This window comes from Oncorhynchus mykiss, chromosome 17, assembly GCF_013265735.2.
Source record: "Oncorhynchus mykiss isolate Arlee chromosome 17, USDA_OmykA_1.1, whole genome shotgun sequence".
NCBI classification, from domain to species: domain Eukaryota; kingdom Metazoa; phylum Chordata; class Actinopteri; order Salmoniformes; family Salmonidae; genus Oncorhynchus; species Oncorhynchus mykiss.
In genome coordinates this window covers 2,311,822-2,326,342 of record NC_048581.1, presented here as the reverse complement: position 1 = coordinate 2,326,342, position 14,521 = coordinate 2,311,822, and the positions used below count along the sequence as shown (strand labels likewise).

At 40.1% G+C, this 14,521-nt stretch overlaps 1 protein-coding gene across 1 annotated transcript; it reads right to left on the bottom strand.

Moving 5' to 3' along the window:
* Positions 1 to 6,949: 6,949 nt before the first annotated feature.
* Positions 6,950 to 14,192, bottom strand: LOC118940187 (zinc finger protein 2-like). Its single transcript, XM_036948602.1, has 4 exons — positions 13,510 to 14,192; positions 12,954 to 13,048; positions 12,602 to 12,779; positions 6,950 to 8,355 (listed from the first exon to the last, which is right to left on the bottom strand). Exons 1-4 carry the CDS (start codon positions 13,811 to 13,813, stop codon positions 7,289 to 7,291), a joined length of 1,644 nt encoding a protein of 547 aa, XP_036804497.1. The 5' UTR covers positions 13,814 to 14,192; the 3' UTR covers positions 6,950 to 7,288.
* Between the last annotated feature and the right edge of the window lie 329 nt (positions 14,193 to 14,521).

The window sequence follows — 14,521 nt, the reverse complement described above, 5'->3', positions numbered from 1 at the left end:
GTGTTAGCTAGCTGTGTTAGCTAGCCGTGTTAGCTAGCTGTCCGGCTAAAGACGTAGCAGCTAGCTGGCTACTGATCAACCTATTGTGTGTATTGAACATTTGTATTAGACTGGACAGCTAGCTAACTAGCTACCGATCAACCTATTGTGTGTATTGAACATTCATATTGAACAGCCTTACCTATAGAGTAGCACCACCACCCATCAGCCCATTCTCTTCTTGAAGTCAAAGCCACAGTGTATTGTTGCTATAGGAGTTTATGATTAATAATCCTATTCATTTCAAGCCACACTAAGATGTCACCATACTTTTCATTTAAGATATACATCATCAGAGTGGGCCTCCAATTTAAATGTAAACAATGGAGCAAATGCATCACATGTGAACATCACTTGATTATCAGAGGGGTGTATTATGACATCATATAGAACTACTCAGACATTCCAAATCAGGCTTCATCCATATCATGAAGGTGGATATTGATCCAACCATTTCCAAAGTAATGACCGGGCTGATGGAAACAGGATATGCCTGTATACTTTTCTAAATACCGACAGACGATTTGTTACTTCGTTTGACATGGTGGGGCCTTTTTGTGTCAGTAAAAATGTATAAACGAGAAATGGCGCAAATATTGATTTAATAACGATCATATCTTAGTTAACTTGGAGTCACGCGATAATATATTGTGTGGTCCTCCCACTACGATTTGGGAACCCATGCATTTATTAGGCTACAGATTAAATAAATGATGAACTTCACAGGGTGGTGAAAGTGCATGTGTTGAGCTTGATGCTCCTTTCCAATACATTTTGAGGGTCTTCTTCTGGTGACATGATGATGATTGATGCTTGGTTGCCATTTGACAAATAAAATAATGTCGCTCTCATCCATAATAATCTCATCGTGTCGGTAGCCTACCAACACTGTATCTTTGAGCTGTTGGCTACAGTGCACGGGACAAGAGGACTTTTGCTATATAACTCAACGGTTTTTCAAAACCCTCAGTAGAGTTGAAAATGCGATGGAAACCCATTTAACTTGCATTTTTCATTCAGTACATGGGAATTCAGCAGGAAAACATTTTTTCCGTGCATTATGTCATCACGCAAATACTTTTTTGATGCAAACATTTCCGGTGGGAAAATGCGTATATTGTTTCATGCAGATTTGAGAATATTCACATGAAAATCTGTCACAAATTGCATGGAAATTTAGCTACTAAGGTGGATATTGATCCAACACCTGCCGCTTATTCAAACCGTCCCACTGGGCACAGACATCAGTTCAACATCTAGTTTCTATTTACATTTCTTTGAGTCCTCAACTAAAGTGAATTCAACATGAAATCAACACAAAATGTCCACCGTCATTGGATTTAGGTTGCAAGTTGTGTGAAACACAAAATATCACCAGTCACTGGATTTAGGTTGCCAGTTGGGTGAAACACAAAATATCACCAGTCACTGGATTTAGGTTGCCAGTTGGGTGAAACACTAAATGTCACCAGTCACCAAAAATACCTTATGTAGATGGATTTTTACAAATCCGTTTTCCACATTGATCAAACATCACATGGATTTGTTTTGTTCAAATCAAATCAAATGTTATTGGTCACATACACATGGTTAGCAGATGTTATTGGTCACATACACATGGTTAGCAGATGTTATTGGTCACATACACATGGTTAGCAGATGTTATTGGTCACATGCACATGGTTAGCAGATGTTATTGGTCACATACACATGGTTAGCAGATGTTATTGGTCACATACACATGGTTAGCAGATGTTATTGGTCACATACACATGGTTAGCAGATGTTATTGGTCACATACACATGGTTAGCAGATGTTATTGGTCACATACACATGGTTAGCAGATGTTATTGGTCACATACACATGGTTAGCAGATGTTATTGGTCACATACACATGGTTAGCAGATGTTATTGTGAGTGTAGTGAAATGCTTATGTTTCTAAGTCCAACAGTACAGCAGTATCAAACAGATAATATCTAACAAATACCACAACTAAACCTAATACACATAATCCAGTAAAGGAATGGGAAATATAGAAGTATAAAACATGGATGAGCAGAAACACAGCAGCTAAGATGCAATATATAGTGAAGAATAGATAGTGAAGGATACATTATTTACAGTTGAAGCTAAAGATTACATACACTTAGGTTGGAGTCATTAAAACTCATTTTCAACCACTCCACACATTTCTTGTTAACAAACTATAGTTTTGGCAAGTCGGTTAGGACATCTGTGTTAATTACACAAGTCATTTTTCCAACAATTGTTTACAGACAGATTATTACACAATCCCAGTGGGTCAGAAGTTTACATACACTAAATTGACTGTGCCTTTAAACAGCCTTGGAAAATTCCAGAAAATTATGTCATAGCTTTCGTAGCTTCTGATAGGCTAATTGACATCATTTGAGTCAATTGGAAGAGCACCTGTGTATGTATTTCAAGACCTACCTTGAAACTCAGTGCCTCTTTACTTGATATCATGGGAAAATAAATACAAATCTGCCAAGATCTCAGAAAAAAATGGTAGACCTCCACAAGTCTGGTTCATCCTTGGGAGTGATTTCCAAACGCCTGAAGGCGTCCTCTGGTCTGATGAAACAAAAATAGAACTGTTTGGACATAATGACCATCGTTATGTTTGGAGGAAAAAGGGGGATGCTTGCAAGCCGAAGAACACCATCCCCACCGTGAAGCACACAGGTGGCAGCATCACGTTGTGGGGGTGCTTCGCTGCAGGAAGGATTGGGGCACTTCACAAAATAAATGGCATCATGGGAGAGGAAAAGTACGTGAATATATTGAAGCAACATCTCAAGACATCAGTCAGGAAGTTGAAGCTTGGTCGAAAATGGGTCTTCTTAATGGACAATGACGCCAAGCATACTTCCAAAGTTGTGGCAAAATGGCTTAAGGACAACAAAGTCCAGGTATTGGAGTGGGCATCACCACGCCCTGACCTTAATGCTATAGAAAACAGATCATTTTACCCTTTTAAAAATAGTTATAGGGGGAGGTCTGTCTTTGAAAGGGTCATTGTAATATTTAAGATGTCCCCTTTACTGATGACCTAAACCTACAAGTCAGGGGGTCTGAATACTTTCCAAAGAAACTGTAAGTGATTGAGGAGACAGCATAATTGCTATATTCTAATTAAAATCATTGACCCATAAGGGACCACATGACCAAAGCAATGCGTGACCCATGCAGAATTAAAACTATATTCATCTTAATGAGAAATATAATCTAATAAACAAATGTTTGCATAACCAAAGACATGAAAACGGGTGGGAACATTGTATTTAGCTAGGATTTCATAAGGCCAGGAAGGTCATTGAGAATAACTATAGACAATAGTTAATGTTGCTAGTTTAGGGATGAAGATAGTGAAGGTTCATCAATATTAAGGATGTTTTTTAATTTGACGTGAAAACAATGTTTATTCAACCAGTGGGAGGCTTGTAAAAGCCCACAGGAAAGTGGAATGAGGAACTCTTCATTGAGACAATCATGAAACAGCAATCTGTGGGTGAGTTGTAGTGGATATTATAATATAAGGATCTGCTGGAGTCCAAGTCAAACCAAGATTCTTTATTTCTGAGCTCAGAGAGAACAACAGAGTTTGGTATTTGGTATTTTACTAGGATCCCCATTAGCTGTTGCAAAAGCAGCAGCTACCCCTCCTGCGGTCAACACAAAACATGACACAATTGTCACGTCTCTCGTCGGAAGGCATGGACCAAAGCGCAGCGTGGTAAAGTGTTCATGGATTTTATTTAATCAAAAAACATTCAAACAAAATAACAAAGAGAAGAATGAACAGTTCTGTAAGACAAATCAACTATACAGAAAACAACTACCCAAAAAACACAGGTGGAAAAAGGCTGCCTAAGTATGATTCACAATTAGAGACAACGATAGACAGCTGTCCCTGATTGAGAACCATACCCGGCCAAAACAAAGAAATAGAAAACATAGAAATAAAGAAACTGGAATTCCCACCCGAGTCACACCCTGGCCTAACCAAAATAGAGAATAAAAGCTTCTCTATGGCCAGGGCGTGACAGCCGCTCTGTTCTGGGCCAGCTGCAGCTTTACTCTGTCTTTCCTTGCAGCACTGGACCACACGACTGGACAATAATCAAGATTAGACTAAACTAGAGCCTGCAGAACTTGCTTTGTGGAGAGTAGTGTCAAAAAAGCAGAGCATCTCTTTATTATGGCTAGACCTCTCCCCATCTTTACAACCATTGAATCTATATGTTTTGACCATGACAGTTTACAATCTAAGGTAATGCCAAGTAATTTAGTCTCCTCAACTTGTTCAACAGCCACACAATTCATTACCAGATTCAGCTGAGGTCTATAACTTAAGGAATGATTTGTACCAAATACAATGCTCTTAGTTTTAGAGATGTTCAGGACCCGTTTATTACTGGCCACGCATTCCAAAACAGACTGCAACTATTTGTTAAGGGTTTCAGTGACCTCATTAGCTGTGGTTGCTGATGCTTATATAGTTGAATCATCAGCATACATGGACACACATGCTTTTCTTAATGCCAGTGGCAGGCCATTGGTAAAAATAGAAAAGAGTAGAGGGCCTAGAGAGCTGCCCTGCGGTACATCACACTTTATATGTTTGACATTAGAGAAGCTTCCATTAAAAACCCTCTGAGTTCTATTAGATAGATAGCTCTGAATCCACATTATGGCAGAGGTTGAAAAGCCATAGCACAAACATTCTTAAACAACAGGTTATGGTCAATAATATCAAAGGCTGCACTGAAATCTAACAATAGAGCTCCCACAATCTTCTTGTTATCAATTTCTCTCAACCAATCATCAGTCATTTGTGTCAGTGCAGTACATGTTGAGTGCCCTTCTCTATAAGCATGCTGAAAGTATGTTGTTCATTTGTTTACAGAAATACAGCATTGTATTTGTTCAAACCATTTTTTCCCCAACAGTTTGCTAAGAGCTGGCAGCAAGCTTATAGGTCTGCTGTTAAAACCAGTAAAGGCCACTTTACCACTCTTGGGTAGTGGATTAATTTGGCTTCCCTCCAGGTAAGAGAACAAAGACCTTCCTCTAGGCTCATAAAAAAATATGTCAGATAGGAGTGGCTATGGAAAGCTACCGAGGATGGTAGCTGACTCTAAGTTGTCAATGCCAGGTTTGTCATTATTGATCGATACCAATTGTTCCACCTCTCCCACACTAACTTTACAACATTCAATACTTGCACTGCTTTTCTTTCATTATGTTTTTTTACAAGTTTTTTTCAATCATTCTTTATATCATTGATCTTGGCTTCATATTAAAGTTTATTATTTTTGTTGAGTTTGGTCACATAATTTCTCAATTTGCATTATGTAAGCCAGCCAGACTTATTAGCCACTCCTTTTGCCCCAACTCTTTCAAACATACAGTTTTTAAATTCCTCATCAATCCATGGAGCCTTAACATATCTAACAGTCAGTTTCTTAACAGGTACATGTTTATAAATAATTGGAAGAAGCAATTTCATATGGTAAAAACAGGTAAACACATTACAGTGCCTTGAGAAAGTATTCGGCCCCCTTGAACTTTGCGACCTTTCGCCACATTTCAGGCTTCAAACATAAAGATATAAAACTGTATTTTTTTGTGAAGAATCAACAACAAGTGGGACACAATCATGAAGTGGAACGACATTTATTGGATATTTCAAACTTTTTTAACAAATCAAAAACTGAAAAATTGGGCGTGCAAAATTATTCAGCCCCTTTACTTTCAGTGCAGCAAACTCTCTCCAGAAGTTCAGTGAGGATCTCTGAATGATCCAATGTTGACCTAAATGACTAATGATGATAAATACAATCCACCTGTGTGTAATCAAGTCTCCGTATAAATGCACCTGCACTGTGATAGTCTCAGAGGTCCGTTAAAAGCGCAGAGAGCATCATGAAGAACAAGGAACACACCAGGCAGGTCTGAGATACTGTTGTGAAGAAGTTTAAAGCCGGACTTGGATACAAAAAGATATCCCAAGGAGCACTGTGCAAGCGATTAATATTGAAATGGAAGGAGTATCAGACCACTGCAAATCTACCAAGACCAAGGCCGTCCCTCTAAACTTTCAGCTCATACAAGGAGAAGACTGATCAGAGATGCAGCCAAGAGGCCCATGATCACTCTGGATGAACTGCAGAGGTGGGAGACTCTGTCCATAGGAAAACAATCAGTCGTATATTGCACAAATCTGGCCTTTATGGAAGAGTGGCAAGAACAAAGCCATTTCTTAAAGATATCAATAAAAAGTGTTGTTTAAAGTTTGCCACAACCATTCTGGAAGAAAACCTGATGGAGTCTGCAAAAGACCTGAGACTGGGACGGAGATTTGTCTTCCAACAAGACAATGATCCAAAACATAAAGCAAAATCTACAATGGAATGGTTCAAAAATAAACATATCCAGGTGTTAGAATGGCCAAGTCAAAGTCCAGACCTGAATCCAATCGAGAATCTGTGGAAAGAACTGAAAACTGCTGTTCACAAATGCTCTCCATCCAACCTCACTGAGCTCGAGCTGTTTTGCAAGGAGGAATGGGAAAAAAATTCAGTTTCTCGATGTGCAAAACTGATAGAGACATACCCCAAGCGACTTACAGCTGTAATCGCAGCAAAAGGTGGCGCTACAAAGTATTAACTTAAGGGGGCTGAATAATTTTGCACGCCCAATTTTTCATTTTTTAATTTGTTAAAAAAGTTTGAAATATCCAATAAATGTCGTTCCACTTCATGATTGTGTCCCACTTGTTGTTGATTCTTCACAAAAAAATACAGTTTTATATCTTTATGTTTGAAGCCTGAAATGTGGCAAAAGGTCGCAAAGTTCAAGAGGGCCGAATACTTTCGCAAGGCACTGTATAAGGCAACAATATAAGACAATGGGAGCACTGTGTATGTTCTCTGATGAATTGTAAGAAAAATGAGATGTGAAATATCAATATACACGCTAAGAGAAGTCATTTCTCTCCTGTGTAGATTCTCTAATGACGTTTAAGTGATTGAGTAATATGTTTTCCCAAAGTCTAAGCTTTTGTAAGCTTTCTCCTCTGTGTCACGCTCTTTCAGGCTTCCTAAATGGGCAAATGCTTTGCACCCTGGGAGGAGTGGTAATGCATCTCACCTCTGTGTATTTTCTCATGTTGGTTCAGGCTGTTTTTCTGGTTAAAACTCCTTCCACACTGGGAGCAGTGTTAAGGCTTCTCTCCTGCGTGTATTCTCTCATGTTGTTTCAGGCTCCCTGACCGGTTAAAACACTTGCCACACTGGGAGCAGTGGTAAGGCTTCTCCCCTGTGTGTATTCTTTCATGTTTTTTCAGATCACCTGACTGGGTGAAACACTTGCCACACTTGGAGCAGTGGTAAGGCTTCTCCCCTGTGTGTGTTCTCTCATGCTGTTTCAGGGTCCCTAACCGGTTAAAACCCTTTCCGCAGTGGGAGCAGTGGTAAGGCTTCTCCCCTGTGTGTATTCTATCATGTTTTTTCAGATCCCCTGACTGGCTGAAACACTTGCCACACTGGGAGCAGTGGTAAGGCTTCTCCCCTGTGTGTATTCTTTCATGTTTTTTCAGATCCCCTGACTGGGTGAAACACTTGCCACACTGGGAGCAGTGGTAAGGCTTCTCCCCTGTGTGTCTTCTCTCATGGTTTTTCAGATCCCCTGACTGGCTGAAACGCTTGCCACACTGGGAGCAGTAGAAAGGCTTCTCCCCTGTGTGTCTTCTCTCATGGTTTTTCAGATCCCTTGACTGGCTGAAACGCTTGCCACACTGGGAGCAGTAGAAAGGCTTCTCCCCTGTGTGTATTCTTTCATGTTTTTTCAGATCCCCTGACTGGGTGAAACACTTGCCACACTGGGAGCAGTGGTAAGGCTTCTCTCCTGTGTGTCTTCTCTCATGGTTTTTCAGATGCCCTGACTGGCTGAAACGCTTGCCACACTGGGAGCAGTAGAAAGGCTTCTCCCCTGTGTGTATTCTATCATGTTTTTTCAGATCCCTTGACTGGCTGAAACACTTGCCACACTGGGAGCAGTAGAAAAGATTCTCCCCTGTGTGTATTCTTTCATGTTTTTTCAGATGCCCTGACCGGCTGAAACACTTTCCACACTGGGAACAGTGGTATGGCTTCTCCCCTGTGTGTACTAGCCCGTGTCGTTTCAGGTTCCCTAACCGCTTAAAACACTTGCCACAGTAAGAGCACTGGTGTCTTCTTGCTGGTTTGGACATCCCTGGCTCTGGTTCCTCTGAGTCTGGTCTTTCTCCTGCCAAAGACAGTGTTTAAAAGAAAAATAGAGACCGAAAGAAACCTCCACATGATAAAACGGCCTTGCTACGAGGGTAAATCCTAGTCAGATCCCTCAATAACCTAAGACCAGTTTTAACAATCTTTTACATTAGTTATTTATTCATTCTGTTTTACAAGTCAGAACACAAATAAATAAACAGTTCTCGGACACTCAAGACACAGACGTCACTGGATTCCAATCGAGCAGGTAGTTTTAAATATATAACTTTCATAGCTGTATGATACAGAATGCGACCTACAGTCATGGCCAAAAGTTTTGAGAATGAAATATATTACTTTCCACAAAATTTGCTGCTTCAGTGCCTTCAGATATTTTAGTCAGATGTTACTATGGAATGATGAAGTATAATTACAAGCATTTCATAAGTGTCAAAGGCTTTTATTTACAATGACATGAAGTTGATGCAGAGTCAATATTTGCAGTGTTGACCCTTCTTTTTCAAGCCCTCTGCAATCCTCTTCATAACATTCTGGGCCACATCCTGACTGATGGCAGCCCATTCTTGCATAATCAATGCTTGGATTTTGTCAGAATTTGTGGGTTTTTGTTTGTCCACCCGCCTCTTGATGATTGACCACAAGTTCTCAATGGGATTAAGGTCTGGGGAGTTTCTTGGCCATGGACCCAAAATATTGACGAGCCACTTAGTTATCACTTTTGCCTTATTGCAAGGTGCTCCATCATGCTGGAAAAGGCATTGTTCGTCACCGAACTGTTCTTGGATGGTTGGGAGAAGTTGCTCTCGGAGGATGTGTTGGTACCATTCTTTATTCATGGCTGTGTTCTTAGGCAACATGGTGAGTGAGCCGACACCCTTGGCTGAGAAGCAACCCCACACATGAATGGTCTCAGGATGCTTTACTGTTGGCATGACACAGGACTGATGGTTGTCTTCTCCGGACAAGCTTTTTTCCGGATGCCCTAAACATTCGGAAAGGGGATTCATCAGAGAAAATGACTTTACCCCAGTCCTCAGCAGTCCAATCCCTGTAACTTTTACAGAATATCAGTCTGTCCCTGATGTTTTTCCTGGAGAGAAGTGGCTTCTTTGCGGCCCTTCTTGACACCAAAAGTCTTCTTGTGAATGTATGAAAGTTACATATCTCTAAAAAATATTTTTGTATTTCGCGCTCTGCCCTTTCAGCAGAATGTTAAGACTCCATAATGTTTCATCATTAGATGTTACAGTCCTCCTTTAAGACTCCATAATGTTTCATCATTAGATGGTACAGTCCTCCTTTAAGACTCCATAATGTTTCATCATTAGATGCTACAGTCCTGCATTAAGACTCCATAATGTTTCATCATTAGATGCTACAGTCCTCCTTTAAGACTCCATAATGTTTCATCATTAGATGCTACAGTCCTCCATTAAGACTCCATAATGTTTCATCATTAGATGCTACAGTCCTCCTTTAAGACTCCATAATGTTTCATCATTAGATGCTACAGTCCTCCTTTAAGACTCCATAATGTTTCATCATTAGATGCTACAGTCCTCCTTTAAGACTCCATAATGTTTCATCATTAGATGGTACAGTCCTCCTTTAAGACTCCATAATGTTTCATGATTAGATGCTACAGTCCTCCATTAAGACTCCATAATGTTTCATCATTAGATGCTACAGTCCTCCTTTAAGACTCCATAATGTTTCATCATTAGATGCTACAGTCCTCCATTAAGACTCCATAATGTTTCATCATTAGATGCTACAGTCCTCCTTTAAGACTCCATAATGTTTCATCATTAGATGCTACAGGCCTCCTTTAAGACTCCATAATGCATAGTAGGCCATGTAATTTAAGGTAATCTGAAATATTTAGGACTAACTTATTCCTTGCCACCCATTCTGAAGTGTTGCTGTCATTTCAGTTTCCGTGGTAGCTGACGTGTACAGTGTTGAGTCATCCGCATACAGACACACTGGCTTTACTCAAATGTCATTGGCATGTTGTTGGTAAAGATTGAAAAAAGCAGGTGCTAAACAGCTGCCCCGGGGAATTCTTGATTCTACCTTGATTGTGTTGTACAGGCTTCCATTAAAGAACACTGTGTTCTGTTAGACAGGTAGCTCTGGGGCGGCAGGTAGCCTAGTGGTTAGAGCGGGAGGCCAGTAACCGAAATGTTGCTGGATCTTATCCCCGAGTTGACAAGGTAAAACTCTGTTGTTCTGCCCCTGAACAAGGCAGCCCTAGGCCGTCATTGAAAATAATAATTTGTTCTTAACGGACTTGCCTAGTTAAATAAAGGTTAGCTTTTTTTGGAATTATATATCCACAATATAGCAGGGGGTGTATGTATATATGTAGTATAGCAGGGGGTGTATGTATATATGTAGTATAGCAGGGGGTGTATGTATATATGTAGTATAGCAGGGGGTGTATGTATATATGTAGTATAGCAGGGGGTGTATGTATATATGTAGTATAGCAGGGGGTGTATGTATATATGTAGTATAGCAGGGGGTGTATGTATATATGTAGTATAGCAGGGGGTGTATGTATATATGTAGTATAGCAGGGGGTGTATGTATATATGTAGTATAGCAGGGGGTGTATGTATATATGTAGTATAGCAGGGGGTGTATGTATATATGTAGTATAGCAGGGGGTGTATGTATATATGTAGTATAGCAGGGGGTGTATGTATATATGTAGTATAGCAGGGGGTGTATGTATATATGTAGTATAGCAGGGGGTGTATGTATATATGTAGTATAGCAGGGGGTGTATGTATATATGTAGTATAGCAGGGGGTGTATGTATATATGTAGTATAGCAGGGGGTGTATGTATATATGTAGTATAGCAGGGGGTGTATGTATATATGTAGTATAGCAGGGGGTGTATGTATATATGTAGTATAGCAGGGGGTGTATGTATATATGTAGTATAGCAGGGGGTGTATGTATATATGTAGTATAGCAGGGGGTGTATGTATATATGTAGTATAGCAGGGGGTGTATGTATATATGTAGTATAGCAGGGGGTGTAAAGCCATACGTTTTTTCAGCAGCAGACTACGATCGATAATGTCAAAAGCCACACTGATTGGTCGGCTATTTAAACCAGTAAAGGGAGCTTTACTATTCTTGGGTAGTGGAATGACTTTAGCTTCCCTCCAGGCCTGAGGGCACACACTTTCTAGTAGGCTTAAATTAAAGACAAGGCAAATAGGAATGGAAATATCGGCCGCTATTATCCTCAATTTTCCATCCACGTTGTCAGACACCGGTGACTTGTCATTGTAGATTTTTTTTGCCCAAAATGTCATTGAAGATGCTCCAAAGATTTTTACAATAATTCTTCATGTCATTCATAGTATACTTTCTTATTTTTATTCAGTTTAGTCACATGATTTCTCAATTTGCAATACGTTTGCCAATCAGTTATACAGCCAGACCTATATGCCATCTCTTTTGCCTCCCTCTTCATCATACCATTTTGTAATTCCTCATCAATCCATGTGGATTTAACTGTTTTTACAGTCATTTTCTTAATGGGTGCTGCTTATTAGTAGCTGGTATAAGCAGTTTCAAACGTGTCAAGGGCAGTGTCTGGTTGCTCATCATTACACACCATGGACCAACAAATATTATTTACATCAACAACATAGGAATCACTACAAAAAAATGTATGACCTCTTATACACAATATTAGTCCCAGGCTTTGGAACTGTGGTTTTCCTAGACATGGCTCCTATATTGTGATCACTACATCTGATGGATTTGGATACTGCTTTAAAACCCATTTCTGCAGCATTAGTAAAGATATGATCAAACCATGTTGATGATTTCATTCCTCTACTGTTTCTCACTACCCTGGTAGGTTGACTGATAACCTGAACCAGGGTGCAGGCACTGGTTACAGTTTGAAGCTTTCTCTTGAGTGGGCAGCCTGATGACAGCTTTCCTCCAGTATTAGTTAAATAGATCATCTTGACATTTTTTCTCTGAAGCTAACTTTCATCAAGGTTTTATATGGTCTATTGGTTTCTCTCTAAAGCTAACTTTCATCAAGGTTTTATATGGTCTATTGGTTTCTCTCTTTTCATTGGCAGAATCTTTTTTCAGTGTTACGATATTCATAACATCCATATCCACCAGTCTATCTTCATGTCAACTAACAGAACTCCATTGGTTGTCCTGGTAACAGATACCAGTGGGCAGATCTATTGTATTTGTTCATACTAAACTACTTACTTTGATGAGTCAAATCTGATCCTTTCTTCTCTTCTCCTCCTCTCACAGTTCCACTCAGCCCCGTTGTTTTCCTGCAGTCCACCAGCAGCACAGACAACCTCTTCATACCCAGCAGTAAGGTGCCACCGGGAGAGGCACGACACGAGGACTCCAGGAGGGAGGAATGGCTAGCGTTGTCCTGGTAACCATAAAGAGGGGACACAGACACATATCATTATGGATGCTGATGTCACTGTTGTCATAAAGTGCCTTACAGAAACCCAGACCCAGATAGAGGAAGCTGTATGCTAGACCAGACCAAGCTGTATGCTAGACCAGACCAAGCTGTATGCTAGACCAGACCAAGCTGTACCATCTGGTGTTCTGATCTGGAACAACTCTCTACTTCGTCAGCATCAGGATGTTGTTGAGGCTCCCCAGAGGATCCACGAAAGTCATGTCTCTCTCCTGTATGAACGAGAACATCAAACAGATGATGAACTTATGACCATCTACTGCAATCACAGAGTCTTACAAGAGGCATGAATATGTATTGAAAAAAAGTGCCTATAATGGCCACTTTCATCGTGATTTCCTCAAATATTGTTTGTGTTGCAAATGTAAAAGGGTTGTTCCACGAAATGGGTGCCCTTTGCGTCCCTTTGATCATTTAAGTATAAATTATGCACCAATGTTGAATTCTGAAAAGCCTGTTTTATGAAGTGCACTTTAATGTGGACTATGTGGATATTTCATTAAATCTAATATAACAGTCTAAATATATGTACCAATGACGGATAGCACCTTTAACAATGTATTGAGTACTGAACAACATATTAAAGTGTAGAACTTCAGTAGAATGCCTCTTTCAAACCCCACATTAATTCAACAACTGCATATTTGGTGCCCGTTTTAAAGTCAGTACTCACTGGTCTTAATCGAATCTTCAGCCTCGTCCCTTTTCACTCCCAAAATGTCTTCCTCATCCTCTTTAATTGAGATAGCCTCTTCCTCTTTTACTCCAAAAGTTTCTTCCTCTTCTTTCAATATTACGGCATCTTCCTCCTTTTTGATTCTGAAAGCTTCTACCTCCTCCTCTTCCACTCTGACAACCTCTTTTCCATATTCCTCTTTCACTGTAATATCATCCTCTTCTTCTTTCAATGTGATAGCCTCCTCTTCCTCCCTTTTCATCCTGAAAGCTTCTTTCTCCGTCGAGATTAGTGAGCTCATGTTTCGGGCGATTAGCCTCGTGCAGTATCAATTTACCACATTAGCTAATTTAACAAGCAATCTACGTTTCAATGAACGAGTAGATATGTAAATAGAATTGTGCTTAGAACACTAAGAATAATATACACAAGATTTTTCTTAAACGCTTCAATGTTTCGGTTTAATGTTCGCTAGCAAACCACCACGTTGGTTGAATCAGAAAGCCTTTTGTCGCTGTTGAAGAAGCCTCCAGTTCCGTCCACTAGATTATACGTCACACAAGAAGCATCACCTCAAAAACTCATATCGCCATCTGGAGTGGGTAGCGCAGTTTGGAAAAATATTAATTAATGTTTATTCTGGCAAGCAATGTCATAAGAAGTAATTTAAAAAGAAACAGATGTTATGTCTTCTCTTCCTTCTTACAGCCAATACTTTCCTCCAGGTTTGGCATGCTCATTAGGTAGGATTAGGTGACAGATTGACAATGGTAGCATATTCCAAGCTAAATTGACCAAAGCTCATCGCTAACAACAGATAATAACACCTCATATAATGCTGCCCAAAAATAATGAAAACTCACCCAGTGACATATGGGCTATTTAGGTGAGGGTTGCTGTTGCCACATGAAGCAGTGCCCACTTTGTTTAAGGACAGATAGGACGTGGACAGACAGGGCTCTACCTTTGTAGAGCACATGCCCCTTTGCCCTTCCAGTCTCTGAAGTGC